The sequence below is a fragment of the Engystomops pustulosus genome, chromosome 3 (genome assembly GCF_040894005.1).
Source record: "Engystomops pustulosus chromosome 3, aEngPut4.maternal, whole genome shotgun sequence".
Classification (NCBI taxonomy): Eukaryota; Metazoa; Chordata; class Amphibia; order Anura; family Leptodactylidae; genus Engystomops; species Engystomops pustulosus.
This window is the reverse complement of record NC_092413.1, coordinates 14,071,513-14,098,839: the sequence shown is the minus strand read 5'-3', so window position 1 is coordinate 14,098,839 and position 27,327 is coordinate 14,071,513. Positions and strand designations below refer to the sequence as shown.

At 45.7% G+C, this 27,327-nt stretch overlaps 1 protein-coding gene across 1 annotated transcript; it reads left to right on the top strand.

Annotated features, from left to right (window-relative positions):
- The first annotated feature begins 4,596 nt into the window (after positions 1-4,596).
- On the top strand, positions 4,597-27,327 carry LYPLAL1 (lysophospholipase like 1). Its single transcript, XM_072140108.1, has 5 exons — positions 4,597-4,720; positions 11,866-11,965; positions 22,581-22,750; positions 26,122-26,237; positions 27,049-27,327. The coding sequence occupies exons 1-5, from the start codon at positions 4,636-4,638 to the stop codon at positions 27,283-27,285; spliced, it is 708 nt and encodes a 235-aa protein (XP_071996209.1). The 5' UTR covers positions 4,597-4,635; the 3' UTR covers positions 27,286-27,327.

Sequence of the window (27,327 nt, the reverse complement as noted above, 5' to 3'; positions counted from 1 at the left end):
AGTGATGGCACAGTACAGTACAGGGATAATACAGTGATGGCACAGTACAGGGATATTACAGTGATGGCACAGTACAGTACAGGATAATACAGTGATGGCACAGTACAGTACAGGGATAATACAGTGAAGGCACAGTACCGTACAGGATAATACAGTGATGGCACAGTACAGTACAGGGATAATACAGTGATGGCACAGTACAGGGATATTACAGTGATGGCACAGTACAGTAGAGGGATAATACAGTGATGGCACAGTACAGTACAGGATAATACAGTGATGGCACAGTACAGGGATAATACAGTGATGGCACAGTACAGTACAGGGATAATACAGTGATGGCACAGCACAGGGATAATACAGTGATGGCACAGTACAGTACAGGGATAATACAGTGATGACACAGTACCGTACAGGTATAATACAGTGATGGCACAGTACAGTACAGGATAATACAGTGATGGCACAGTACAGGGATAATACAGTGATGGCACAGTACAGTACAGGGATAATACAGTGATGGCACAGTACAGGGATAATACAGTGATGTCACAGTACAGTACAATACAGTGATGGCACAGTACAGTACAGGGATAATACAGTGATGGCATAGTACAGGGATATTACAGTGATGGCACAGTACAGTACAGGATAATACAGTGATGGCACAGTACAGTACAGGGATAATACAGTGATGGCATAGTACAGGGATATTACAGTGATGGCACAGTACAGTACAGGATAATACAGTGATGGCACAGTACAGGGATAATACAGTGATGGCACAGTACAGTACAGGATAATACAGTGATGGCACAGTACAGTACAGGATAATACAGTGATGGCACAGTACAGGATAATACAGTGATGGCACAGTACAGGATAATACAGTGATGGCATAGTACAGGGATAATACAGTGATGGCACAGTACAGGGATATTACAGTGATGGCACAGTACAGTACAGGGATATTACAGTGATGGCACAGTACAGTACAGGGATAATACAGTGATGACACAGTACAGTACAGGGACACAGTGATGGCACAGTACAGGATAATACAGTGATGTCACAGTACAGGATAATACAGTGACGTCACAGTACAGGATAATACAGTGATGGCACAGTACAGTACAGGATAATACAGTGATGGCACAGTACAGTACAGGGATAATACAGTGATGGTACAGTACAGTACAGGGATAATACAGTGATGTCACAGTACAGGATAATACAGTGATGGCACAGTACAGGATAATACAGTGATGGCACAGTACAGTACAGGATAATACAGTGATGGCACAGTACAGTACAGGGATAATACAGTGATGGTACAGTACAGTACAGGGATAATACAGTGATGTCACAGTACAGGATAATACAGTGATGGCACAGTACAGTACAGGGATAATACACACAGGGATGTCACAGTACAGAGATAATACACACAGTGATGTCACAGTACAGGGATAATACACACAGTGATGTCACAGTACAGAGATAATACACACAGTGATGTCACAGTACAGGGATAATACAGTGATGGTACAGTACAGGGATAATACACACAGTGATGTCACAGTACAGAGATAATACACACAGTGATGTCACAGTACAGGGATAATACACACAGGGATGTCACAGTACAGAGATAATACACACAGTGATGTCACAGTACAGGGATAATACACACAGGGATGTCACAGTACAGAGATAATACACACAGTGATGTCACAGTACAGGATAATACAGTGATGGCACAGTACAGGATAATACAGTGATGGCACAGTACAGTACAGGATAATACAGTGATGGCACAGTACAGTACAGGGATAATACAGTGATGGTACAGTACAGTACAGGGATAATACAGTGATGGCACAGTACAGTACAGGATAATACAGTGATGGCACAGTACAGTACAGGGATAATACAGTGATGTCACAGTACAGTACAGGGATAATACAGTGATGTCACAGTACAGGATAATACAGTGATGGCACAGTACAGGGATAATACAGTGATGGCACAGTACAGTACAGGATAATACAGTGATGGCACAGTACAGTACAGGGATAATACAGTGATGTCACAGTACAGGATAATACAGTGATGGCACAGTACAGGGATAATACAGTGATGGCACAGTACAGTACAGGGATAATACAGTGATGGCACAGTACAGTACAGGGATAATACAGTGATGACACAGTACAGGGATTGTGAATGCAAATAAAATAATAATGTATTAAGTTTATGTGAACACAATTATTGCCTTGTGAAGGCTGTCTTAGGTCATTGACCTCTGACAAGAATAGACATTGTACAGCTCTGTGAATGACAGCTGTAGCTGGACTCTGCAAAACTACCCCATCACTAAAGACTATTTATATATTTAGTTACACATTCTAGCTTTATCATCAGCTTTATGTAAAGGACATATATGGCATCATGCGTTCTCTTATGTCATCAGTCACATGTTTATGTAGATTGTGAGGGGCAGTCCCAGGATTTCACTATATATAATAAAGTTTATTTGAATGCTCTGGGGGGGGAAGGTGGATGGAGCACTAAGCAACAACGTGTCACCTGTGTCTCTGTCCCTACTCCCTACCCCCACCATCTCCCATGGGGGGATGACTCAGTTCTCTCTGTATGTCTGTCAAACTCTCACACCCATAGAAAACTTGCTGTTAGCCGCTGCAGCGACAGGATATTACAGTGATGGCACAGTACAGTACAGGATAATACAGTGATGGTACAGTACAGGGATAATACACACAGTGATGTCACAGTACAGAGATAATACACACAGTGATGTCACAGTACAGGGATAATACACACAGGGATGTCACAGTACAGAGATAATACACACAGTGATGTCACAGTACAGGGATAATACACACAGGGATGTCACAGTACAGAGATAATACACACAGTGATGTCACAGTACAGGATAATACAGTGATGGCACAGTACAGGATAATACAGTGATGGCACAGTACAGTACAGGATAATACAGTGATGGCACAGTACAGTACAGGGATAATACAGTGATGGTACAGTACAGTACAGGGATAATACAGTGATGGCACAGTACAGTACAGGATAATACAGTGATGGCACAGTACAGTACAGGGATAATACAGTGATGTCACAGTACAGTACAGGGATAATACAGTGATGTCACAGTACAGGATAATACAGTGATGGCACAGTACAGGGATAATACAGTGATGGCACAGTACAGTACAGGATAATACAGTGATGGCACAGTACAGTACAGGGATAATACAGTGATGTCACAGTACAGGATAATACAGTGATGGCACAGTACAGGGATAATACAGTGATGGCACAGTACAGTACAGGGATAATACAGTGATGGCACAGTACAGTACAGGGATAATACAGTGATGGCACAGTACAGGGATATTACAGTGATGGCACAGTACAGTACAGGGATAATACAGTGATGGCACAGTACAGTACAGGGATAATACAGTGATGGCACAGTACAGGATAATACAGTGATGGCACAGTACAGGGATAATACAGTGATGGCACAGTACAGTACAGGATAATACAGTGATGGCACAGTACAGTACAGGATAATACAGTGAAGGCACAGTACAGTACAGGGATAATACAGTGATGGCACAGTACAGTACAGGTATAATACAGTGATGGCACAGTACAGTACAGGGATAATACAGTGATGGCACAGTACAGTACAGGGATAATACAGTGATGGCACAGTACAGGGATAATACAGTGATGGCACAGTACAGTACAGGATAATACAGTGATGGCACAGTACAGTACAGGATAATACAGTGATGGCACAGTACAGGGATAATACAGTGATGGCACAGTACAGTACAGGATAATACAGTGATGGCACAGTACAGTACAGGGATAATACAGTGATGGCACAGTACAGGGATAATACAGTGATGGCACAGTACAGTACAGGATAATACAGTGATGGCACAGTACAGTACAGGGATAATACAGTGATGGCACAGTACAGGGATAATACAGTGATGGCACAGTACAGTACAGGATAATACAGTGATGGCACAGTACAGTACAGGATAATACAGTGATGGCACAGTACAGGGATAATACAGTGATGGCACAGTACAGTACAGGATAATACAGTGATGGCACAGTACAGTACAGGATAATACAGTGATGGCACAGTACAGTACAGGATAATACAGTGATGGCACAGTACAGGATAATACAGTGATGGCACAGTACAGGGATAATACAGTGATGGCACAGTACAGTACAGGATAATACAGTGATGGCACAGTACAGTACAGGATAATACAGTGATGGCACAGTACAGTACAGGATAATACAGTGATGGCACAGTACAGTACAGGATAATACAGTGATGGCACAGTACAGGATAATACAGTGATGGCACAGTACAGGGATAATACAGTGATGGCACAGTACAGTACAGGATAATACAGTGATGGCACAGTACAGTACAGGATAATACTGTGAGGTGTCAGTGTCTCCTATGAGTCAGGCTGTTTATAAATCACTTGAAAAGAAGCCGGTAGTGAGAATACACAGAGCGCATGCGCGGACAGCCGCCCGGTCACGTGTGTGTGTGTGATGGCGGCCTCCTCCTCCCTGTCCCGGTGTGTGGTGTCTCCGGCGGGGAAGCACTCGGCGTCCGTCATCTTCCTGCACGGATCAGGTGCTGCGCCTCCCCCCATCCCCTCCCTCATCTCTGGGGAGAGGGACTACAAGTACCAGCAGCTGCACACTGTCCTATATACAGGGGGAGTGTAAGTGGTCACCTGGGCGGGTACCATGGCTGCTACCGCCCCCATCATGGCTGCCCATCACCTCCCCCCTATAATACTGCCATATCACCTCCCCCTATAATACTGCCATATCACCTGCCCCTATAATACTGCCATATAGTGTCATCACCTCCCCCTATAATACTGCCATATCACCTCCCCCTATAATATAGTGCCCATCACCTCCCCCTATAATACTGCCATATCACCTCCCCCTATAATATAGTGCCCATCACCTCCCCCTATAATACTGCCATATCACCTCCCCCTATAATATAGTGCCCATCACCTCCCCCTATAATACTGCCATATCACCTCCCCCTATAATATAGTGCCCATCACCTCCCCCTATAATACTGCCATATCACCTCCCCCTATAATATAGTGCCCATCACCTCCCCCTATAATACTGCCATATCACCTCCCCCTATAATATAGTGCCCATCACCTCCCCCTATAATACTGCCATATCACCTCCCCCTATAATACTGCCATATCACCTGCCCCTATAATACTGCCATATAGTGTCATCACCTGCCCCTATAATACTGCCATATAGTGTCATCACCTCCCCTATAATACTGCCATATAGTGTCATCACCTCCCCCTATAATACTGCCATATAGTGTCATCACCTCCCCCTATAATACTGCCATATAGTGTCATCACCTCCCCCTATAATACTGCCATATAGTGTCATCACCTGCCCCTATAATACTGCCATATAGTGCCCATCACCTCCCCCTATAATACTGCCATATAGTGCCCATCACCTCCCCCTATAATACTGCCATATAGTGCCCATCACCTCCCCCTATAATACTGCCATATAGTGTCATCACCTGCCCCTATAATACTGCCATATAGTGTCATCACCTGCCCCTATAATACTGCCATATAGTGTCATCACCTGCCCCTATAATACTGCCATATAGTGTCATCACCTGCCCCTATAATACTGCCATATAGTGCCCATCACCTCCCCCTATAATACTGCCATATAGTGTCATCACCTGCCCCTATAATACTGCCATATAGTGCCCATCACCTCCCCCTATAATACTGCCATAAAGTGTCATCTCCTGCCCCTATAATCCTGCCATATAGTGTCATCACCTCCCCCTATAATACTGCCATATAGTGTCATCACCTCCACCTATAATACTGCCATATAGTGCCCATCACCACTCCTGCTTTATAATACTGCCATATCACCTTCCCCTATAATACTGCCATATAGTGTCATCACCTGCCCCTATAATACTGCCATATAGTATCATCACCTCCCCGTATAATACTGCCATATATTGCCCATCACCACCCCTGCTCTATAATACTGCCATATAGTATCATCACCTCCCCCTATAATACTGCCATATAGTGCCCATCACCACCCCTGCTCTATAATACTGCCATATAGTGCCCATCACCTCCCCCTATAATACTGCCATATAGTGTCATCACCTGCCCCTATAATACTGCCATATAGTGTCATCAACTCCCCCTATAATACTGCCATATAGTGTCATCACCTCCCCCTATAATACTGCCATATAGTGTCATCAACTCCCCCTATAATACTGCCATATAGTGTCATCACTTGCCCCTATAATACTGCCATATAGTGTCATCACCTGCCCCTATAATACTGCCATATAGTGTCATCACCTGCCCCTATAATACTACCATATAGTGTCATCACCTCCCCCTATAATACTGCCATATAGTGTCATCAACTCCCCCTATAATACTGCCATATAGTATCATCACCTCCCCCTATAATACTGCCATATAGTGTCATCTCCTGCCCCTATAATACTGCCATATAGTATCATCACCTCCCCCTATAATACTGCCATATATTGTCCATCACCACCCCTGCTCTATAATACTGCCATATAGTGTCATCACCTCCCCCTATAATACTGCCATATAGTGTCATCACCTCTCCCTATAATACTGCCATATAGTGTCATCACCCCCCTCTATAATACTGCCATATAGTGTCATCACCTGCCCCTATAATACTGCCATATAGTGTCATCACCTGCCCCTATAATACTGCCATATAGTGTCATCACCTCCCCCTATAATACTGCCATATAGTGTCATCACCTCCCCCTATAATACTGCCATATAGTGTCATCACCTCCCCCTATAATACTGCCATATAGTGTCATCACCTGCCCCTATAATACTGCCATATAGTGTCATCACCTGCCCCTATAATACTGCCATATAGTGTCATCACCTCCCCCTATAATACTGCCATATAGTATCATCACCTCCCCCTATAATACTGCCATATAGTGCCCATCACCTCCCCCTATAATACTGCCATATAGTGCCCATCACCTCCCCCTATAATACTGCCATATAGTGCACATCACCTCCCCCTATAATCCTGCCATATAGTGCCCATCACCACCCCTGCTCTATAATCCTGCCATATAGTGTCATCACTTCCCCCTATAATACCGCCATATAGTGCCCATCACCTCCCCCTATAATACTGCCATATGGTGTCATCACCTCCCCCTATAATACTGCCATATAGTGCCATTATAATACCGCCATATGGTGCTCAATACTTCTAGCTTCCTCTATAATACTGCCATACAGTACCCAACACCTCCAGCAGCCTCTATGACACCAGCCATATAGTGCCCCTCACCTCCAGCAGCCTGTATAACACCCCCATATAGTGCCAAACATTTCCAGTGCCCTCCATAATAGCGCCATTTAGTGTCCAACACCTCCAGCAGCCTGTATAATACCGCCATATAGTGCCCATTACCTCCAGCAATTTGTATAATGCCGCCATATAGTTGCAAACTTTTCCAGTCCCTTCCATGATAGAGCCTTTTAATGTCCAACACTTCCAGCAGAATATATAATACCGCCATATACTGCCCATCACCTCCAGCAACCTGTTTAATGCTGCCACATAGAGCTAAACAATTCCAGTGCCCTCCATAATAGCGCCATTTAGTGTCCAACACTTCCAGCAGAAAGTATAATACTGCCATATAATGCCCATCACCTCCAGCAGCCTCTATAATACCCCCATATAGTGCCAAACATTTCCAGTGCCCTCCATAATAGCGCCATTTAGAGCCCATCACCTCCAGCAGAATGTATAATACCGCCATATAGTGCCCATCACCTCCAGCAACTTGTCTAATGCCGCCATACAGTGCCCATCACCTCCAGCAACTTGTATAGTGCTGCCATATAGTGCCCATCACCTACAGCAACTTGTATAGTGCCGCCATATAGTGCCCATCACCTACAGCAACTTGTATAGTGCCGCCATATAGTGCCCATAACCTACAGCAACTCGTATAGTGCCGCCATATAGTGCCCTTCACCTACAGCAACTTGTATAGTGCCGCCATATAGTGCCCATCACCTACAGCAACTTGTATAGTGCCGCCATATAGTGCCCATCACCTTCAGCAACCTGTATAATACCCCGTATAGTGCCAAACATTTCCAGTACCCTCCATAATACCGCCATATAGTTCCCTCCATAATAGCGCCATATGGTGCCCATCACCCTGTACTGCTCGGAGGTGGTGTATGTGGCAGCACATTAGGGTCTCTGTGGATGGAGCTGTGTGTAATAGTACATGGGGGGTCCCAGCTATCCCCCCAGTTCGTAGGTCACCCCCCCCCCCCTCTCCGGTCTTGTTTTCCATGTGTCATGCTCGCCCCCCTGTGCAGTGTAATGGACCATTGTTGCAGTCATGCGTTGTGGAGACGTGTTAGTCGCTCTTTGTACCTGGGCCCCCCCCCCTATGTTAATGAGCGCGGCGCCACTAATGGGCATGAGGTCATCGGCCGCCGCTCGTGAGTCACCGCCGCTCCCCCCTGATACTTCCCAGCGTCGCGCTCTTATTAAGCATGAAGCCCCCGGACGCCGTGTTACTGCTACTCTCCCTGATTCATCTGCAGCCCAACAGTGCGAGCCAGCGGGGATGTAGCAGAGCCGACACGGTGCACGGAGCAGCCAGTCCTGGAGAGAGGTGTCATCACACCTGGGATATAGTGATTTATACACTGGTGTCCTCACACTGCTGTGCTCTGTGCAGCCAGTGTTACGTATTGTCCCTGGAGAGATGTGTCATCAGACCTTTGTGTATGTTGTTAGTAGCAGCGGGACTGTGATACATGGATTTATATTCCAGGGTTGTAAAAATAAAATACAGTGATGTCCTCACACTGCTGTGCTCTGAGCTCTCTGCAGCCAGTGTTAGATATTGTCCCTGGAGAGAGGTGTAATCAGACCTTTGTGTATGTTGTAAGTAGCAGCAGGACTGTGAGATATGTGACCTCACACTGCTGTGCTCTGTGCTCTCTGCAGCCAGTGTTATGTCTTCTCCCTGAAGAGATGTGTAATCAGACTTTTCTGTATTCTGTTAGTAGCAGCAGGACTGTGATATATAGATTCACACTCTAGGATTGTAAAAATAATCTACTGGAGTCCTCACACTGCTGTGCATTGTGTTCTCTGCAGCCAGTGTTAGGTATTATCCCTGGAGAGATGTGTAATCAGACCTCACACTGCTGTGCTCTCTGCAGACAGTGTTAGATATTGTCCCTGGAGAGAGATGTAATCAGACCTTTGTGTATGTTGTAAGTAGCAGCAGGACTGTGAGATATGTGTCCTCACACTGCTGTGCTCTGTGCATTCTTCAGCTAATGTTATGTACTGTCCCTGCAGAGATGTGTAATCAGACCTTTGTGTATGTTGTTAGTAGCAGCAGGACTGTGAAATATATATTCCAGGATTGTAGCTTCTTCAAGTGCACTGGGGATGTGTCCTCACACTGCTGTGCTCTGATGTATTACCCGTGGATGGATATGTAATCACACCTCTGTGTATATTGTTAGTAGCAGCAGGGCTTTAAAGGAAACCTACCATCAGGGATCTACCTAATAAGGTAGGTGCAATGGTAGGTTGCTGCTATAACATGCACCCCCCGTATGTTGTGTTGTTAGCGTTGAAGCAGGACTGTGAAATATAGGTGTCCAGTATTTTCCTCTGACACTGCTGTGCTCTTAGCTCTGTGCGCAGAAGTCCTGCACTGTCCATGCCATTTTTGCGGTGACTGCTGCAGTATTCAGCTAGAAGTCTGCTCCACAGGGGAGGGGGTTGTGGGCTCAATACAGAGGACTAAGAGCACAGCAGGGTGGGACACTGTGGATGGGAATAATATTGAATCTGTGGACAGCCCCTTTAAGTGGACCATACACAGTGTTGCTGGCCAAACCTACTGATTTGGGCATGTTGGATTTCCACATGTCCGATCCTTCTGTAATGTCCCTTCTAGAATTCCCTCTTTTATGTGACATCTCACCCGTTTACCTATAAAAAAAAAATCTCCCCCCAAAGTCATGTGACAATGAAAGAGAAGAGTCATATTTTCCCCGGGTCCCCGGGTTACATACAAGATATTGTCCGGAGATTTGTTCTTAAGTTGAATTTGTATGTAAGTCGAAACTGTATATTTTATAATTGTAGATCCAGACAAAAAAATGTTTTGGCCCCAGTGACATTTGGACTTTAAACATTTTTTGCTGTAATGGGACCAAGGATTATCACTAAAGCTTCATTACAGACACCTTACAGCTGATCATTGCAGTCTGGGACTATAGTAACATCCAGAGAGGTCAACAGAGGTCACAGGGGGCAGAGGGGTCCGTCTGTAACTAGGGGTCGTCTGTAAGTCGGGTGTCCTTAAGTAGGGGACTGCCTGTACACGGCGTGGAATATTACACATATTTGTATAATAAACAACAATATTTGGGCCCGTAGCCCCACTTGATGAACACAACGAAAAGTCCTTGGTGATGGCGCCACCCCCACAGCCCCGAAAGTCGGAGGCCACCAATCCAATACTGATGGCCGCCCCTAATGAAAAAACTTGGACAACTGTCTAAAGGACATCTACCATTAGGATGAAAGACTGTATGCAAATGAGCCCGAGGGGCTCCAGGCTCCATAGATGTTAATGGTGCCTGGAGCCCCTCGGGCTCATTTGCATACAGTCCTTCATCCTGGGGGTAGATGTCCTTTAGAATATTCAGAGATGTTTTTGGATCAGCACAAATACTAAGGTTGCAGGTCTACAATTTGTGGCCGGACACAGCTCTGAGCTCGTTAGTTTCGGAGATTTTCCATTCTCCGGTAATCTCCTTGTACATGTGCGACCCGATCCGCCAGGGTCTGACTTCCCAGAAGACAGAACAGACACTAATCCCTTTAACTAGGAACACTCCTCGTATCCTAGTGGCCGCTTCCGGCCTCGATGTTACTTTTTGTTGGATTTTTTGTAATTTGACTAAACTCACAATAAACAGACGTTTCCTTTCATTTGATGCTTTCTGGATTCTTGGTGCTGGTCCAGGCTGAAGAAAAATGACAATTAGAGATCAGCGGACCGGAACCTTCCCGTTCAGTATCGGGCGCCCTCTGTGCGACCTGGACATATTGTCAGATTGGCTGCCGAACAGCCAATCCAACATGTTAACGCCCCTAGCAACTAGCCACGACTTTGATTGGCCAGTGGTGTCCCCTTGGCCAGGTCACACGGGGCACACCTGAACCCAAACGGGAAGTTCAGGGTCCACTCATCTCTGATTACAATCTGCTAAGACAGATGAAACCGAAGTAATAAGAGGAGGATCTAAGGGGGTTAAGTCGGCACAGGAACTCCAGATCTGCATATCACACTCCGCCCCTTTAAAGCCCTATTTATATTTCAGGATGTGCCCTCACACTGCTGTGCTCCCTGCTCTCTGCAGGCAGTGTTAGATATTGTCCCAGGAGAGATACCTGTGTGTATGCTGTTAGTAGAAGCAGGACTGTGAAAGCAGGATTGTAGCTTCTCCAAGTTCACTGGGGTTTGTCCTCACACTGCTGTGCTCTCGCCCTTTGCTTTCTGACTGCTGTTTTATTATACAAAATATGTATTAAATGACCCCCCCCCCCCCCCACCTTCCTACTAACTAATATTCCTTTTCTTTGTAGGTGACACAGGACCAGGAATTAAATCATGGATACGGGAAATCTTGAAGAAGGATTTAGCATTCAGCCATATTAAAGTCATATTCCCCACCGCTCCGGCCAGGTGAGTTTTCTCAGTGTGGGAATATACTCTAGGTCAGGGGTCAGGAACCTTTTTGGCTGAGAGAGCCATGAACGTAACATATTTTAAAATGTTACTCCGTAAGAGCCGTACCATATGCACATACCCCCCAGTAGGTAGGTAGGTACAGTGTCACGGGTGCCCCTTTCCACAGTGCTTCCTTCCCAACTGTTGACGTCCCATTGTGACCCAGGACCTGTTCCGGGTCACACACATACAGCACATACTCCCAGCAGATAGGTAGCCACAGCACATGCCCCTAGTATATAGGTAGCCACAGCACATGCCCCCCAGTAGATAGGTAGCCACAGCACATGCCCATCAGTAGATAGGTAGCCACAGCACATGCCCCCCAGTATATAGGTAGCCACAGCACATGCCCCCCAGTATATAGGTAGCTACAGCACATGCTTCCAGTATATAGGTAGCCACAGCACATGCCCCTAGTAGATAGGTAACCACAGCACATGTCCCCCAGTAGATAGGTAGCCACAGCACATGTCCCCCAGTAGATAGGTAGCCACAGCACATGTCCCCCAGTAGATAGGTAGCCACAGCACATGTCCCCCAGTAGATAGGTAGCCACAGCACATGTCCCCCAGTAGATAGGTAGCCACAGCACATGTCCCCCAGTAGATAGGTAGCCACAGCACATGTCCCCCAGTAGATAGGTAGCCACAGCACATGTCCCCCAGTAGATAGGTAGCCACAGCACATGTCCCCCAGTAGATAGGTAGCCACAGCACATGCTCCCAGTAGATAGGTAGCCCCAGCACATACTCCTAGTAGATAGGTAGCCCCAGCACATACTCCCAGTAGATAGGTTGCCACAACACATGCATGCCCCCCCCCCCCCAGTAGATAGGTAGCTACAGCACATTCCCCCCAGTAGATAGGTAGTCACAAAAAAAAAGAATATTCACTTACCTGCGCCCCTGCAGCCAGCTCCTCATCGCTCCCACAGTCTTCTCTTTGACCCAGGCTCAGACGATGGCGGCAGTGGCACCTGGGTCGTACAAAAGACGTAGGCAGCAGTAACATTGCTGCCTGTGTCCAGTGATCAGTATGAGACACACACAGCAGCCATCACTATTTATTACAGATCTGTCTGAGAGCCAGATGCAGCCAACAAAAGAGCCACATCTGGCTCCCGAGCCATAGGTTCCCTACCCCTGCTCTAGGTCATCCATGTGTGCGGCTAGGATAAAGGTGACCTCAAAGTATCTGGTGGCATCAACTAGGATAAGGTGGGCAATCCAAGGAATCTTCTGAGCGATTTTTAAGCCCTGTCCTAAACTAGACCTTCCTGGTGCCAGATTCCCAGGTCATGGTGTTCAGAATGGTCAACTAGTGGTGGAAGAAGTGTTGTTTGACCGTAACGTAATCAAGAGTGAAACCGAAGGTTGCCACCAGGAGAGCACTCAGGATGAGACAGGTGTAAGGACAATATGGGAATGTGGTTAGGAACTAAGCCAAGTTTCAAAGCCTAAAGTAGTACAACAGGCACCAGGTGAAAAAAACGTATAGCCAGGCATGAGGGATATCTAGGAGAAAAGATGAGATCGAGGTTAGAGTCAAGATGAGGATCAGTATGCATAAGCAAGTCATGTCTGCTCACAGAGATTCCCCTCTGGTATGACAAATAATGAGAAGGCAACAGTTGTCCTACCCATCCCCCCCATGGGCCATGAGGAGAAATATGGTGGAGACCAACAGGACCTTTGATGAGGATTAGAGAGTCAACTGGTCTTTCAACTAGACTCTGCCATCTACTTCATCCGCGGCTACTCACCAGGACACGTCAGTAGAGCCAAGTCAGGTAACATTCGGTCACTTATGATACGGCCAGCTGGCAATTCTGGTTCTGTTGGCAAGTATCTATCCCAATCAAAAAGTTGAGAATTAGTATGATGTGGAAGATTGAGAACCAAAAATAAGTCGTGATTGGTCACAGATTCCCCTCTAGTAGGACACTAGGTCTCACTGAGTCCACCGAGACCTTACCTGAGGCTCAGAGGAGTCAACAGGACTTTGCCATCTACTGTTCGTCAGGACTCGTCAGTGGAGCCAAGTCAGGTAACATTCGGTCAATGATGACAGGACCACCGGCAAATACCTATATTAATTACCACCGTTGGTCGGGATGGATGGCTTTTTGGGATGAAACTGGACCCGGTAATTTTGGAGTTGGACATATTGAGGAGTTGGAGACAGAAGTTTGACTTACCGACTCCACAGCCCAAGTTCTTCTATAGATATGGAATATAGGTATGGACATCCATGATAACTTCCATAATTGGCCGTTGGGTTTCTCCATCGAGGTCCTCAGGGCTGATGGAATCTACAGGAATATGAATCAAAAACTTATCTCTAGCCCAGCCCCCTCAGACTGGACTTCATGGAATCCCTTTACTGAAGTGTTGCAAAACATTTTTCTTCAGCACATTCTCCGCCATTCTCCTCGTTCATTCCAGGAAAATGTCTAAACAATGAATCACTTTTTTGGAATCCCGAGACCCTATTCTCTTTTTGGATCACACTCTGGTGATTCATGTACTTGTTTCCCATAAATGAGGAAGCGCACTGCATAACATTGGTGTTCTCCCTACGACGTGCGCTGGGAAGTGCCTTACCCTTTTGCGATGATATCGTCTGCCGCCCGTCCTAGATGTTCTACAGTAGATCCAGACGCTGGCCCGGATGGGATGGGATCTTGGCCATGGATTTCCCCCTGCTCTGCCTCTTATTACTGGTAAAAAGTCAGAGGGCCATAAAAAGTGTGAAGAGTCGGCCAAAACCTGCCCGTAACTCACAAACATTCCCGAGGCCGGAATCCTGGATGCAAATTACCCGCAGGAGAGATATTAATCACCCGGGTTACTACGAAGAGCCGCCATGGTGTCCGGAAGCCCAGCTGCCACTCCTAGGCCCATGGCTCAAGTACACGAAGAGTAGGGATTGGAAACTCATTGGAAAATTGAGTTCAATATATAAGGATTTGGGTCATTTGAGGGTATTTTAAAGTAATTCAAACGTACCGTGGCAAATACATTTGACCCGTGTAGACCTGGACTCCACAAGACGTCCATAGGAGTCCTGCAGAATCTGGCAGGAGATGTCCTGTAAGTTGTGGTTAGATCCTCTCTTTTGAGGTTTTAATATATTTTTTGGGTCTTTTAAGGGAATTTTTAAAAAAAAAAATACACATGTGCCGTGGCTAATCTGATTCGAGCTCTGACCCATGTAGACCTGGACTCCACAAGACGTCCATAGGAGTCCTGCGGTATCTGGCAGGAGATGTCCTGTAAGCTGTGGTCATATCATCTCTTTTTGAGATTTTATTATACTTTTGGGTCATATGAGGATATTGTAAGAGGTACAAATGTATCGTGGCTTCTGTGATACACGCTGAGACCCTAGAAGGCCCAGACTCCTTAAGATATCTGAAGGAGTCCTATGGTATCTGGCAGGAGATGTCCTGTAAGATGTGGTCATATCATCTCTTTTGTGGTTTTGATATATTTTTGAGTTATTTGAGGCTATCTTAAAGAAATGCACATGTACTGTGGCTGATATGGTCCAAGTTTTGACCCATTTAGGGGTGGACTCCACAAGACGTCCACAAGAGTCCAGGACTCCTATCTGGCAGGAGATTCTTTTGAGCTTTTATTATACTTTTGGGTTATTAAAGAATGACACATTCACTATTTTAGCTGCTCTGACCCTTTGAGGCCTGAACTCCACAAGGCCTCCTGTGATATCTGTCTTGTGGGTCAACTGGATTGACCTGGAAGACTTTGTCATGTTCTTCAGACCATTCCTGAAGTGTAGCAGGACATTATCCTACTGGAAGAGGATTAGGAGGCAGCACAGCTATACGGGAGGGTGCAAAACCGCGTTTATGGTATGGACCCTGGAGAAATGGGTGATTACACCTTTGTGTGTGTAGTTAGTAGCAGCTGAACTGTTATTTATGGATTCGTATTTCAGGGCTGTAACTTTTCAAAGTGCAGTGTGGGTGTGTCCTCACACTGCTGTGCTCTCTGCAGCCAGTGTTATGTGTTATCACTGGAGAGATGTGTAATCAGACCTTTTTTATGTTGTAAGTAGCAGCAGGACTGTGAAATATGGACTTCTATTCCAGGATTGTAATTTTTTCGAGTGCATTGGTGGCATTTCTTCTCACTGCTTTGCTCTGTGCTCTCTGCAGCGTGTTTTAAGTATTGTCCCTGGAGAGATGTGTTATCATGCCTTTTGTTTATGTGGTTAGTAATATGAAATATGGATTTATGTTCCAGGTGCACTAGGGGTATGTCCTCACACTGCTTTTCTCTGTGCTCTCTGTAGACAGTGTGTAGGTAATGTCCCTGGGGAATTGAGTAAGCATACCTGTATGCACTGGTAGTTGCACTGCTGTCCTTGCACTGCTGTCCTTGCACTGCTGTGCAAAAAAAGAGGGATTTGGGGCATTTTTGACACAACTGTTTCCTACCCCTGGTCCTGTTTCCTACCCCTGGTCCTGTTTCCTACCCCTGGTCCTGTTTCCTACCCCTGGTCCTGTTTCCTACCCCTGGTCCTGTTTCCTACCCCTAGTCCTGTTTCCTACCCCTGGTCCTGTTTCCTACCCCTGGTCCTGTTTCCTACCCCTGGTCCTGTTTCCTACCCCTGGTCCTGTTTCCTAGCCCTGGTCCTGCTCCTACTCTTCAGGGTCCGCGGGCTATAATTACACATCTGATTACAAATCTAACTCGGGTTATTACTAGAATTTTATGTTTTACTTTTTCAACTTTTAAGTCCCAAATGTGAGGTTATTGGGTTTGTGTCTCAGCAGTGAGAAGAAACCACTTGTCCTCATGGTCCGGTGAATGTAATGTAATAGGGCGGTAAACACGGCAGCGACGGAGGCTGCGCACTACATTCTATAAATCAGTAATACCATCTAGTGGCTACTGCTCAGCACAGCGCTGCCCTATAGACACATGAATATGGGAATGACAGGGAACCTGGCAGCAGGTGTCACCATGCAGCCAGTGTTATGTATTGTTCCTGGAGAGATGTGTAAACAGACCTTTGTGTATGCTGTTATTAGTAGCAGCAGGACTGTGAAGTATGGATTTATATTCCAGGATTGTAGTTTCTCTAAGTACACTGGGGATGTGTCCTTTCACTGCTGTGCTCTGCACTCTCTGCAGCCAGTGTTAGGTATTGTCCCTGAAGATATATGTAATATACATGTACTCATACCTATGTGTATATTGTTATTAGCAGCAGGACTGTTTTATATGGATTTATATTCCAGGGTTGTACCTGGTACCTCCAAGTGCACTGAGGGTATATCCTCACACTGCTGTTCTCTTAGCAGCCAGTGTCAGGTATTATCCCTGGAGAGATGTATAATCAGACCTTTGTGTATGTTGTTAGTAGCAGCAGGACTGTTATGTATGGTTTTATATTCCAGGTTTGTAGCTTCTCTAAGTGCACTGGGGGTGTATCCTCCCACTGCTGCGCTCTTAGCAGCCAGTGTTAGGTATTGTCCCTGGAGAGTTGTGTAATCAGACCTTTGTGTATGGTGTTAGTAACAGCAGGACTGTGAAATATGGATTTATATTCCAGGATTGTAGTTTCTCCAAGTGCACTGGGGGTGTGTCCTCACATTACTGTGCTCTGAGGTATCGCCCCTGGAGCTTCTCCTAATGCACTGACTATGACCTGTGCCGCTCACCCGGACCTTTGGTCTGTTTCTTGACCACAGTTGTTAATTCTGCCATTCGGCCCGGCCGCGGGAACCTTAGTTTTTGAGATAGGTGCAGGTCCTAGAAGTGGGAGCTCCATCTATCATGTATTTATCACATATCCCGTGCGCTCCCACTCACCCAATGTGTAACCAACAAGCATGCTCTACAACACCATAAACCTAAAGTGAGCAAAATAAGTCATTGGAATTAAGGGCTATTTAGTATCTAAATGCAGAGAGCACAGAGCACAGCAGTGTGAGGACACACCCCCAGTACAATATTGGAATATAAATCCATACCTCACAGTCCTGATACTATTAACAAAATACAAAAAGGTCTGATTACACATCTCGCCAGGGATAATACATAACACTGGCTGCAGAGAGCACAGAGCACAGCAATGTTAGGTCTGATTACACATCTCTCCAGGGACAGTACATAACACTGGCTGCAGAGAGTACAGAGCACAGAAGTGTGAGGACAAACCCCCTTTACAATTTTGGAATTGAAATCCATATTTCGCAGTCCTGCTGATACTAACAACATACACAGGTAAGGTAAGCTTTAGGTTACTAGCTCTTATTGAGGAGATGAAGGTGGTTTGTTTTAGGCAGTGCATTATGGGAAAAAAGTAAAGAATGTAGAGATGTTTTTATCCTTTCCTTTGCAAAAAAATTTGACTCCAGTTAAATTTGACACCCGAGTCCAAAGTGACTCGGGTGCACGACCTTAGTGAATCACAGCACGGTGCATTATCGGCGGGGATAGCGACAGGACAGGGAAGTAATTGTGCCCCAATCTCCGCCATATTCAACTGCCCCAAAGACATTGGGGCTCATTTACTAAGTGTTTGAACACCACACTTTCGTCGGGTTTCGCGATTATTTCCGAATTGCCCCGGGTTTTTGGCGCACGCGATCGGATTGTGGCGCATCGGTCGCTGGCTTGCATGTGACAGAAATTGGGGGACGTGGCCGTCGGACAACCCGACGGATTCGGACAAACCGCGGAATTTAAAAACTTGAATTGTGTCGCAAGATCAGCACTTACATGCATCGGGAAGAAGATGGTGAACTCCGTCGGACCTCAGTGCAGAAGCGGCCGATGCAGGAACTCGAGCGCACGATCTTGGTGAATCGCGGCAGACCCGAATCCTCGTCGGAAATACGCACTGCGGGAGCGCGACAGGAGCGGGTAAGTAAATCTGCCCCAATGAATAAAGCGAAAGGGTGCATGCCTGATCTGCATCCCCATACATTCAGGGGAATGGGACCCCGGGTCATCCTGCATCCCCATACATTCAGGGGAATGGGATCTATGGTCATCCTGCATCTCCATTCATTCAGGGGAATGGGACCCCGGGTCATCCTGTATCTCCATTAATTCCCTGGTCTTGTGCGGGGTGGAAGTCTCTTTGGATAGGAGTAACTTCCAGTATCCGGAATACCCCTTTAACCCTGACACTTAGTTTCGTGCCCATTGCAGCGATCTCAGATCTGATGTTGATCAAAGCGTCTGCACTACAGAAAAAAACCTCTAATCTGATGAGATTGTCTGGGAGATTGGCGCACATCACAGCGCCGGCCCGGCGGTTTTACATGACGGTTATAGATGTAACAACACGTTTATTGGCGACCCAAGAAAAATAGAAAAAAAAAAAAATTGGCAAAAAAATCTCCATCTTCTGTAAAGAACACAAGTGCTCAAATAAACATTTAGACAACTGTTCAGATTTAGGGGATTTTTTTTTTTTTTTAAGTTTTCACGGTTGGGATGATATGAAAGGTAAGTGCGTGTCCAAGACATTAATCCCTTATCTGATGGTGGAGAGCCCGGGGTTATTACATTCTTCCCGTGTGTGCGGTTTCACATAGACAAACAATGGATAAAAGATACAATAATAACATCAGCTACGGAAGGGAATTAAAGGGGATTTCGGGGCTGAAAATACTAATCAGATATTTATAGGATAGGCCTATAATGGGGTCTAACACCCAACACCCCCAGGGATCAGCTGCTCCTAGTAGCAGATAAACAGAGACTGTAAGAGGAAGCAGACAGCGCCATTCTCTGTGTAGTGGTCAGACCAGGTTATTGCAGATTATACCCCATTCATTTTTATTGGTGGTGAGCTGCAGTGACTCAGTTCAGCCACTACGTAGAGAACAGCGCTGTCTGCTTCCTGTCTCAGAACAGATGATCTGTTGGGGTACTGGATGTTGGACCCCACCATCTTCATACTGGGGTGCTATCCTTAGAATAGGTCATCAATAAAAGATGGGGGTCCAGCACCCATCACTCCCACTGATCTTCCGTCTCTTCTTCTACGTTTTATACAACGTAGACTGTCAGCCATCCATTTCCTACATTGCTGCAAAACACAGTGGGCGGAGCCAATTGCTTCCGATTCCGTACACAATAGTTCTGGAAGAACCATCTTGTTGGGTTTCCTACTCCCATTGATGTAATAGTCATTATCTACGCAAAGAATTCAACATCAATATAAAATTTCCTTTAAAGGGGTTGGCCGCTCCTTTACATAAGTTGCCCATGTCCGTTTGTGTGGAAAATCACTGAATGTTCATCATGTGATGCAGCAGTCCTGATACTTACATTAGTGCTGTGTGCAGACTCTATGTGATTCTTTGTTTACATGTCTGAGCTTAATAGGAGGAGCTGCAGCAGGAGATTGATAACTCATCCTGCTCCCTCCCCTATTCCTGAATCTCTCAGTGAATATGGATTGTGAAAAGAGAGACACAGTGGGAGACGCCATGAGGACGGGCTGGAGCAGTGAGAGAGAGGAAGCAGTGTATGTATGCAGGGGGCAGCATGGAGAGAACAGGGAAAGGCTGAAACTCTGAAAGGAGGCAAAGACACAGGGACATATATACGCAGAGACCCCTATAAGGAAAACCCCCTTTAAGATTAGATGCATGTCCGACATCCCCCATCTGCACAGCCAGATCCTCTCTCTTCCCCAATGGATGATGTCCGGGTAAAAAGTATGGGGTATGTTGACTTCCGCCCATCCACCACCCAGTAACTCCCTTTTAGGTTTGATTTACTGCCCCCTACACCCCCAGTGATGCTTGGAAAGAGAGGGAGCACTGGACCATATGTCCACGCCCATGTTGCACTGAAATACTGATTTGCATATAAATGAAATAGAAAATCTTGAATATGTGACGGGTTCAGGGGATCACTTACATTTCAATACATTTTTTTAAAAATTGGCATTCCAAATCTGGACTCCTCATCTTTCTTGTTGGAAAGACAGACAGAAGCTCACCGGGGTGTCTATGGAGAGGGCAGGGGAAAGCAGTGAGTCACAGCAGCTAGGTCTACACCCTGCAGCTTGAAATCCCCCTGAAATTTTATTTGGCATGAGAGGCAGAAGCTCACTGAGTGTTGTCAGATTGCATAGAAGTTCTATGTTCTCATTCTTGCCAGTAAGACGGAAAAAGGTTTACTGAGGTGTCTACGGAGAGGGCAGGGGGAAGCAGTGAGTCACAGCAGCTAGGTCTACAGCTTTGAGACAGCTGCTCATTGTTGCTGGTAAGAATCAGAGGGAGGCAGTGAGTCACAGCAGCTTGAAATCCCCCAAAAATTGTTACTGGAAAGATGGACCAGAAGTGCACTCAGTTGTCAGATTGCATAGATGGTTTAAAGATATTGAAGGGGGAGGCAGCGAGTCACAGCAGCTAGGTCTACACTCTGCAGCTTGAAATCCCTCCCAAATTATTCCTGGTAAGAGAAAAAGAAACTTACTAAGTTGTCAGATTGCATAGAAGTTCTATGGAGAGGGAAGGGGGAAGCAGTGAGTCACAGAAGCTAGGTCTACGGATTTGAGACAGCTGCTCGTTGTTGCTGGTAAGAAGCAGGGGGAAGCAGTGAGTCACAACAGCTTGAAATTCCTCCGAATATTGTTGCTGGTAAGAGACAAAAGCTCACACAGTTGTTAGGTTGCATAGAAGCTGTATGGAGAGTGAAGGGGGAAGCAGTGAGTCACAGCAGCTAGGTCTACGGCTTTGAGACAGCTGCTCATTGTTGCTGGTAAGAAGCATGGGGAAGCAGTGAGTCACAGCAGCTTGAAATCCCCCAAAAATTGTTCCTGGAAAGAGAGACAGAAGCTCACTCAGTTGTCAGATTGCATAGAAGGTTTATGGAGATTGAAGGGGGAGGCAGTGAGTCACAGCAGCTAGGTCTACACTCTGCAGCTTGAAATCCCTCCAAAATTATTCCTGGTAAGAGAAAAAGAAACTCTCTAAGTTGTCAGATTGCATAGAAGTTCTATGGAAAGGGTAGGGGGAAGCAGTGAGTCACAGCAGCTAGGTCTATGGCTTTGAGACAGCTGCTCATTTTTACCAGTAAGACGGACAAAAGCTCACTGAGGTGTCTGTGGAGGAGGCGGTGAGTCACAGCATCTTGAAATCCCCCGAAAATTGTTCCTGGTAAGAGGGACAGAAGCTCTCTTAGTTGTCAGATTGCATAGAAGCTCTATGGAGAGGGAAGGGGGAAGCAGTGAGTCACAGCAGCTAGGTCTATGGCTTGGAAGCAGCTGTCCATTCACAGATAGAGAGGGGCGAGCTGTGATAAATAAAGATGAAAAATTATGTCATAGAACAAACTTGCTGAACTACTGATTTAATTGTAGTTTGTTAAAAGTTGAAGGTTATGTGATTGCAATCCCCCGAGGTAGTGAATGGGCGGCTAAACCATCAGCTGCAACGCAAAGTACACTTTGTATTGTTACTTTACTTCTTACTTATGCATAATAAATACATCATTAGAAAACCCCTTTAACATGGAAGCTGGTATGACCATGTAATGACTTGTGTCCCGTATGTTATGACCCCCAGACCCTATACACCCATGATGGGCGGAATCTCCAACGTTTGGTTCGATAGATACAAGATCTCCGTCGATAGCCCCGAACACCTCGACTCCGTCAATTCAATGTGCCAAGTGTTAACCGACCTGATCAAAGAAGAGACGGCAGCCGGGATCGCCAAAAACAGAATACTACTGGGTAAGATCCGCTCCTGCTATGCTCAGTATTATATGAAGCTTTGCATCTGCAGCGCCACTCTTGTGTGGAGGCTGTGCCTGGTATTGCAGCTGAACCTTGGTGAAAATTGGTGAAAACATTTTGTTTAATGTCCTGCAGACAGCTGGGGATTGGATACAATTGTACTTGGCAGTACTTAAAGGGGATGTTTAAGTCTGAATGTTAACAATCTGATTTGTGGGGGTCCAACTGCTGGCATTCCCTCCATTCACAATAACAGAACACCCATCAATCCGGAGGATGGGGAGGCAGGTTGGGTTAAATTTTCAGAGAGTTTTGGAAATTGCTAAGCCAAAGTGCTCAGGTATCTTCAGGCTCTCATAGAGATCCAGAGATCCCCCAGCGCTGTGCTCATCAACTTCCAACACTCCCATGGTATTTATTAGAGCGGCAGAACACATGCTCAACCTGTCCATCCACATAGTAGTCAGAACTGAACCCCCCTTCTCCTGATCGCAGGGGTCCCATCCTTGTGATCCGTGAGAGTCCCGGAGGTCAGAGTTGAAATTCGGTGTCCTTCACTTGATGAGCGCTGGGGCCACTGATTGACCTGAAAGGAAAATTACCATCAAAATCTATCATGATTAACCAAGCGCACCAATGAGCTGTGACAAAATAATTTCCAAATTTGGGATTATTAAATTTCTAACCTATCAATGTATCTACACTTAATCTTAGATCTGTGACTGTGTTAATCGTTAATAATTGTTATCCATGGCCTACTTTCTTCTAAAAATCAACTTTAAAATGTATGCTAATGAGCCACAAATTCTCTGGAGGGGGAAACATTACCAGAGTCCCTCTCTGCTGTAGCTTCACAGGCTGTTACACTGTGCAGGAGCAATTCCCCCTCCCCACTGTGTGAGATTACATCAGAGGGGGGAATGCAGTGTAACAGCCAGAGAAGCTGCAGCATGGAGGGGCTCTGGTAATGACCCTCAGAGCTCTTCTTTTGGCTCATTAGCATAATTTTAAGTGTTGTGTTTAGAAGGAAGGAGGCCATGGATAACAAATATAAGAAGATACCACAGTCCCGGTGCCTGGATCTATGAGTAATGTCCCTGGTTTATCATATTTGATTTCAAAGGTAGGTTTCCTTTAATGGCCATTTCTAACCCAGCCAGAACAACAACGGAACATTTTTTTTAGAAAAATAGAAATTTATCAGAAGAGTCTGAGGTAAAACTGTTCTAATTGCCCATGGAAACCAATCAGAGCTCAGCTTTTATTTTATAAACAGCTGTGGGAAAATGACAGCTGAGCTCTGATTGGTTGGAACAGTTTTACCTCAGACTCAGACGGATAAATGTCCCCAAATGAAAAAGTATAAAGTATAAAAAGGGAATAATTCAACAATCTAAGTCTTAATCCATGAATTCACTTTGTAGATAGACCCTTACACCCCCACCCCTACCCGATATCCCCCCAATATTTCTCCAGTCGCTTTCCACAACACAAAACACATATTTAGCAGATCAGAAAAAACATTCGGCTGATAGATGACATCCTGATCCAATCTGATCGGATCGGATTAACTCATGGAACATTCAGCCTCGTCCCGTGTCTTGGGTCATGGGTCAGGAAAGAGACGGGGAGTGGAGGTGTGGGGGGGGGCGATTTTTGGCTTCTGACAGGAAATTACCTTTTACTCTCTTGAAAACTTTATGAAACGCCGAACAGCGACTCCACGTAGCGGGCAGGTCATTAAGTCAACAATCTTTGGAAGCGAAGCGTCTTCCCGAGCTCGGAAGAGAGAGAAGCCCTTGAAGCAGCAGCATGTGTTTTATGCATCACGTCCATCTCGCCCCTGAAATACTATCCCGCCGAATCATAAAATTTTGCCACAAACTATAAATATTTATTGAAATCACTGTCTGCAAAGAATTTACTACAGTCCATACCTTGGGAATTCGGGAGGGGGGGGGGGCGGTTATTGAGCTACAGAGTTTTTTGATATTTTTTTTTTTTCCCATGGAAAATGACATTTTCAGAGCTGAGAATTTTTCTTCCTGTTCTGCGGATGCGTTTAGCCTCCTTCTTGTAGCGTTCACCACATGAAAGTATCATGACTTCATATGCGACGCTGGAGGTGACTACATCATAGAAGATTGTACGTTGAGTCATACCCCGTCGGATCTGCCAGATTGTGACTAACTGGGTGTAAAAATGTTAACTTTTGGGTTTTGTCAGAAATAATGCGATTTCAATGGGTTTTTTCTGCAGAACTACTTATGCAATAGCGGCCATAAAGTGTATGCTGGTGTATGCAACTCTTTGTGCCCTATAACCGGTCGAGAAGCGGGTTTCGGAATGGGGTATTTTGGGTTATTTTTAAGAAATTCTTTGGGTTTTGTTTCAGGAAGAGGATAAGGTAATAAAAATAAGCGTAAGAATGGAGCACTCCGGACTACAATGGGGCAGATTTACTTACCCGGTCCATTCGTGATCCAGCGGCGCGTTTTCCACGGTGGATTCGGGTGCGGCCGGGATTCGTTAAGGCAGTTCCTCTGATGTCCACCAGGTGGCGCTGCTGCGCTGGAGTTCCCCGGAACGCACTGGAGTTCACCGAGCCGGGCTGAGTGAAGGTAAGTGCAAGCTCCGCAACACATTTATTTTATTAAATGCGACGGTTTTTCCGAATCCATCGGGTTTTCTTTCGGCCATGCCCCCCCATTTCCGTCGCGTGCATGCCAGCGCCGATGAGCCACAATCCGATCGCGTCGGGTAACGCGTCGGGTAAATGAGTCTGAATGGAGCTCAAAGCACATGCTTGACTGTTCCATTGTATACTGCATGACCACAGTGAGACCGAATGGAGCAGCACTCAGGACCACAATGGACTGAATGGAGCAGCAAATCACATGATTGGCTTCTTGATTCTTTACTGTGTGACCAAAGTGAGACTGAATGGAGGAGCAGACAACCATGTGCCTTAAGCTCCATGCAGTCTCATTGTGGTCATCAGTGCTCCATTCTTCACTGCATGACCACAGTGAGACCGAATGGAGCAGAAATCAATCATGTACCTTGCTGCTCCAGTCAGTCCTATTGTGGCCCTGAGTGCTGCTCCATTTGGTCTCACAGTGGTCATGCAATAAAGAATTGAGTATTCAATCATGTGCTTTGCTCCTCCTTTCAGTCCTATTGTGGTCCTGAGTTCTGCTCCATTCGGTCTCACTGTGGTCATGCAGTAAAGAATGGAACAATCATGTGCCTTGAGCTCCATTCAGTCTTATTGGGGTCCTGAGATGCTCGAAACTTGGGAATCTCCTTTGTCTGTGAATAATGTTCTGCAAACTTTAGCCCTATGACTATTATTTTTTTCCCTCCAGGTGGATTTTCTATGGGTGGCGCCATGGCAATGCACTTGGCTTATCGGTACCATAGAGACGTTGCAGGAGTGTTCGCGCTCTCAAGCTTTCTCAATGAAAACTCTGTTGTTTATAAGGTACAGTTCTATGTCCTGAAGTGGATTGTATCAGTAGCGGGAGGAGTGGATTTGTGAGCTTACTTTTTTTGCTCAGGTACTACAAAGTTGGGTTGTCTAAGCCGTACGAAGTCTGGCCTCATACTTACGAGTGAGGAAACGGGCTGAAAACGGGGGGAAATTTTCAGCATGTTTCATCCGGTTGGAATTGGTTGGAGTGAGCACTGCTCACCCTTCCCACCTTCGTAGGTCGGCCCGGAATAGGACCTGCTGTATAATTTGTGTTGGAGCTCATGGTCCAGTGTGACATGGTTTGGTCATCCCAATGACCTTTATGGCTCATGAGCTAGCTGCAATTTTTGCAACTAGCACCTGGCCCCATATACGGTTGTGTTCATGAGGCTAGTAGTCTGGTAGGCGAGGATCACCGGGATTCCTGCCGGTCACAAGACTGCTCCCAACGTAGAGTCTTATTCCCAATTGGATGGAGTGTCTTGTTGAGCGTAAGTAGCGCTCAACCATCTCCTACAGTTCCATAGATAATTGGAAGAGTCAAAGTGTACACGGTCAACCTGCCGCTCTTTCGTATAAGGGAACGGGATAACGTTTTTCGTGATTGGTGGGGTTACGATGGGATTTTGTTCCAACTCCTTAAATGTGCATAGATCAGTCTTGTAATAAGACGTGTACAAGACTCCTTGGATAACCTTAACGAATGAATGCATACAATTATATCGGTAAATTATACAGCTGGAACGCCCCTTTAAATAATTTTTTTTTTTGTTTTCCATTTTTTATTTTGCTTGCTCTTTTTTTTCCCTGTGTCCTTCAGGAACTTGAAGCGGCTCGGCAGAGCCTACCAGAATTATTTCAGTGCCACGGACAGGCTGACGAGTTAGTCTTTCACCAGTGGGGAGAAAAGACTTGCGCACGACTGAAAGGTCTTGGCGTGACTTCATCTTTCCACAGTTTCCCAAATCTTTTTCATGAACTCAGTCTACAAGAATTAGAACAGTTACGCTCTTGGATCTTAAAGAAATTACCCGAGGTCACGGCAAACGCGCTGTAAACCAGAAGAAGAAACCTAATAAATGTTTGTAATCAAAGATAA

Coding starts and splice junctions, on each gene's coding strand:
- LYPLAL1 (XM_072140108.1), top strand. CDS start 4,636: ATGGCGGCCTCCTCCTCCCTGTCCCGGTGTGTGGTGTCTCCGGCGGGG. Junction 4,721..11,865: donor CATCTTCCTGCACGGATCAG/GTGCTGCGCCTC, acceptor TTTTCTTTGTAG/GTGACACAGGACCAGGAATT. Junction 22,751..26,121: donor CAAAAACAGAATACTACTGG/GTAAGATCCGCT, acceptor TTTTCCCTCCAG/GTGGATTTTCTATGGGTGGC.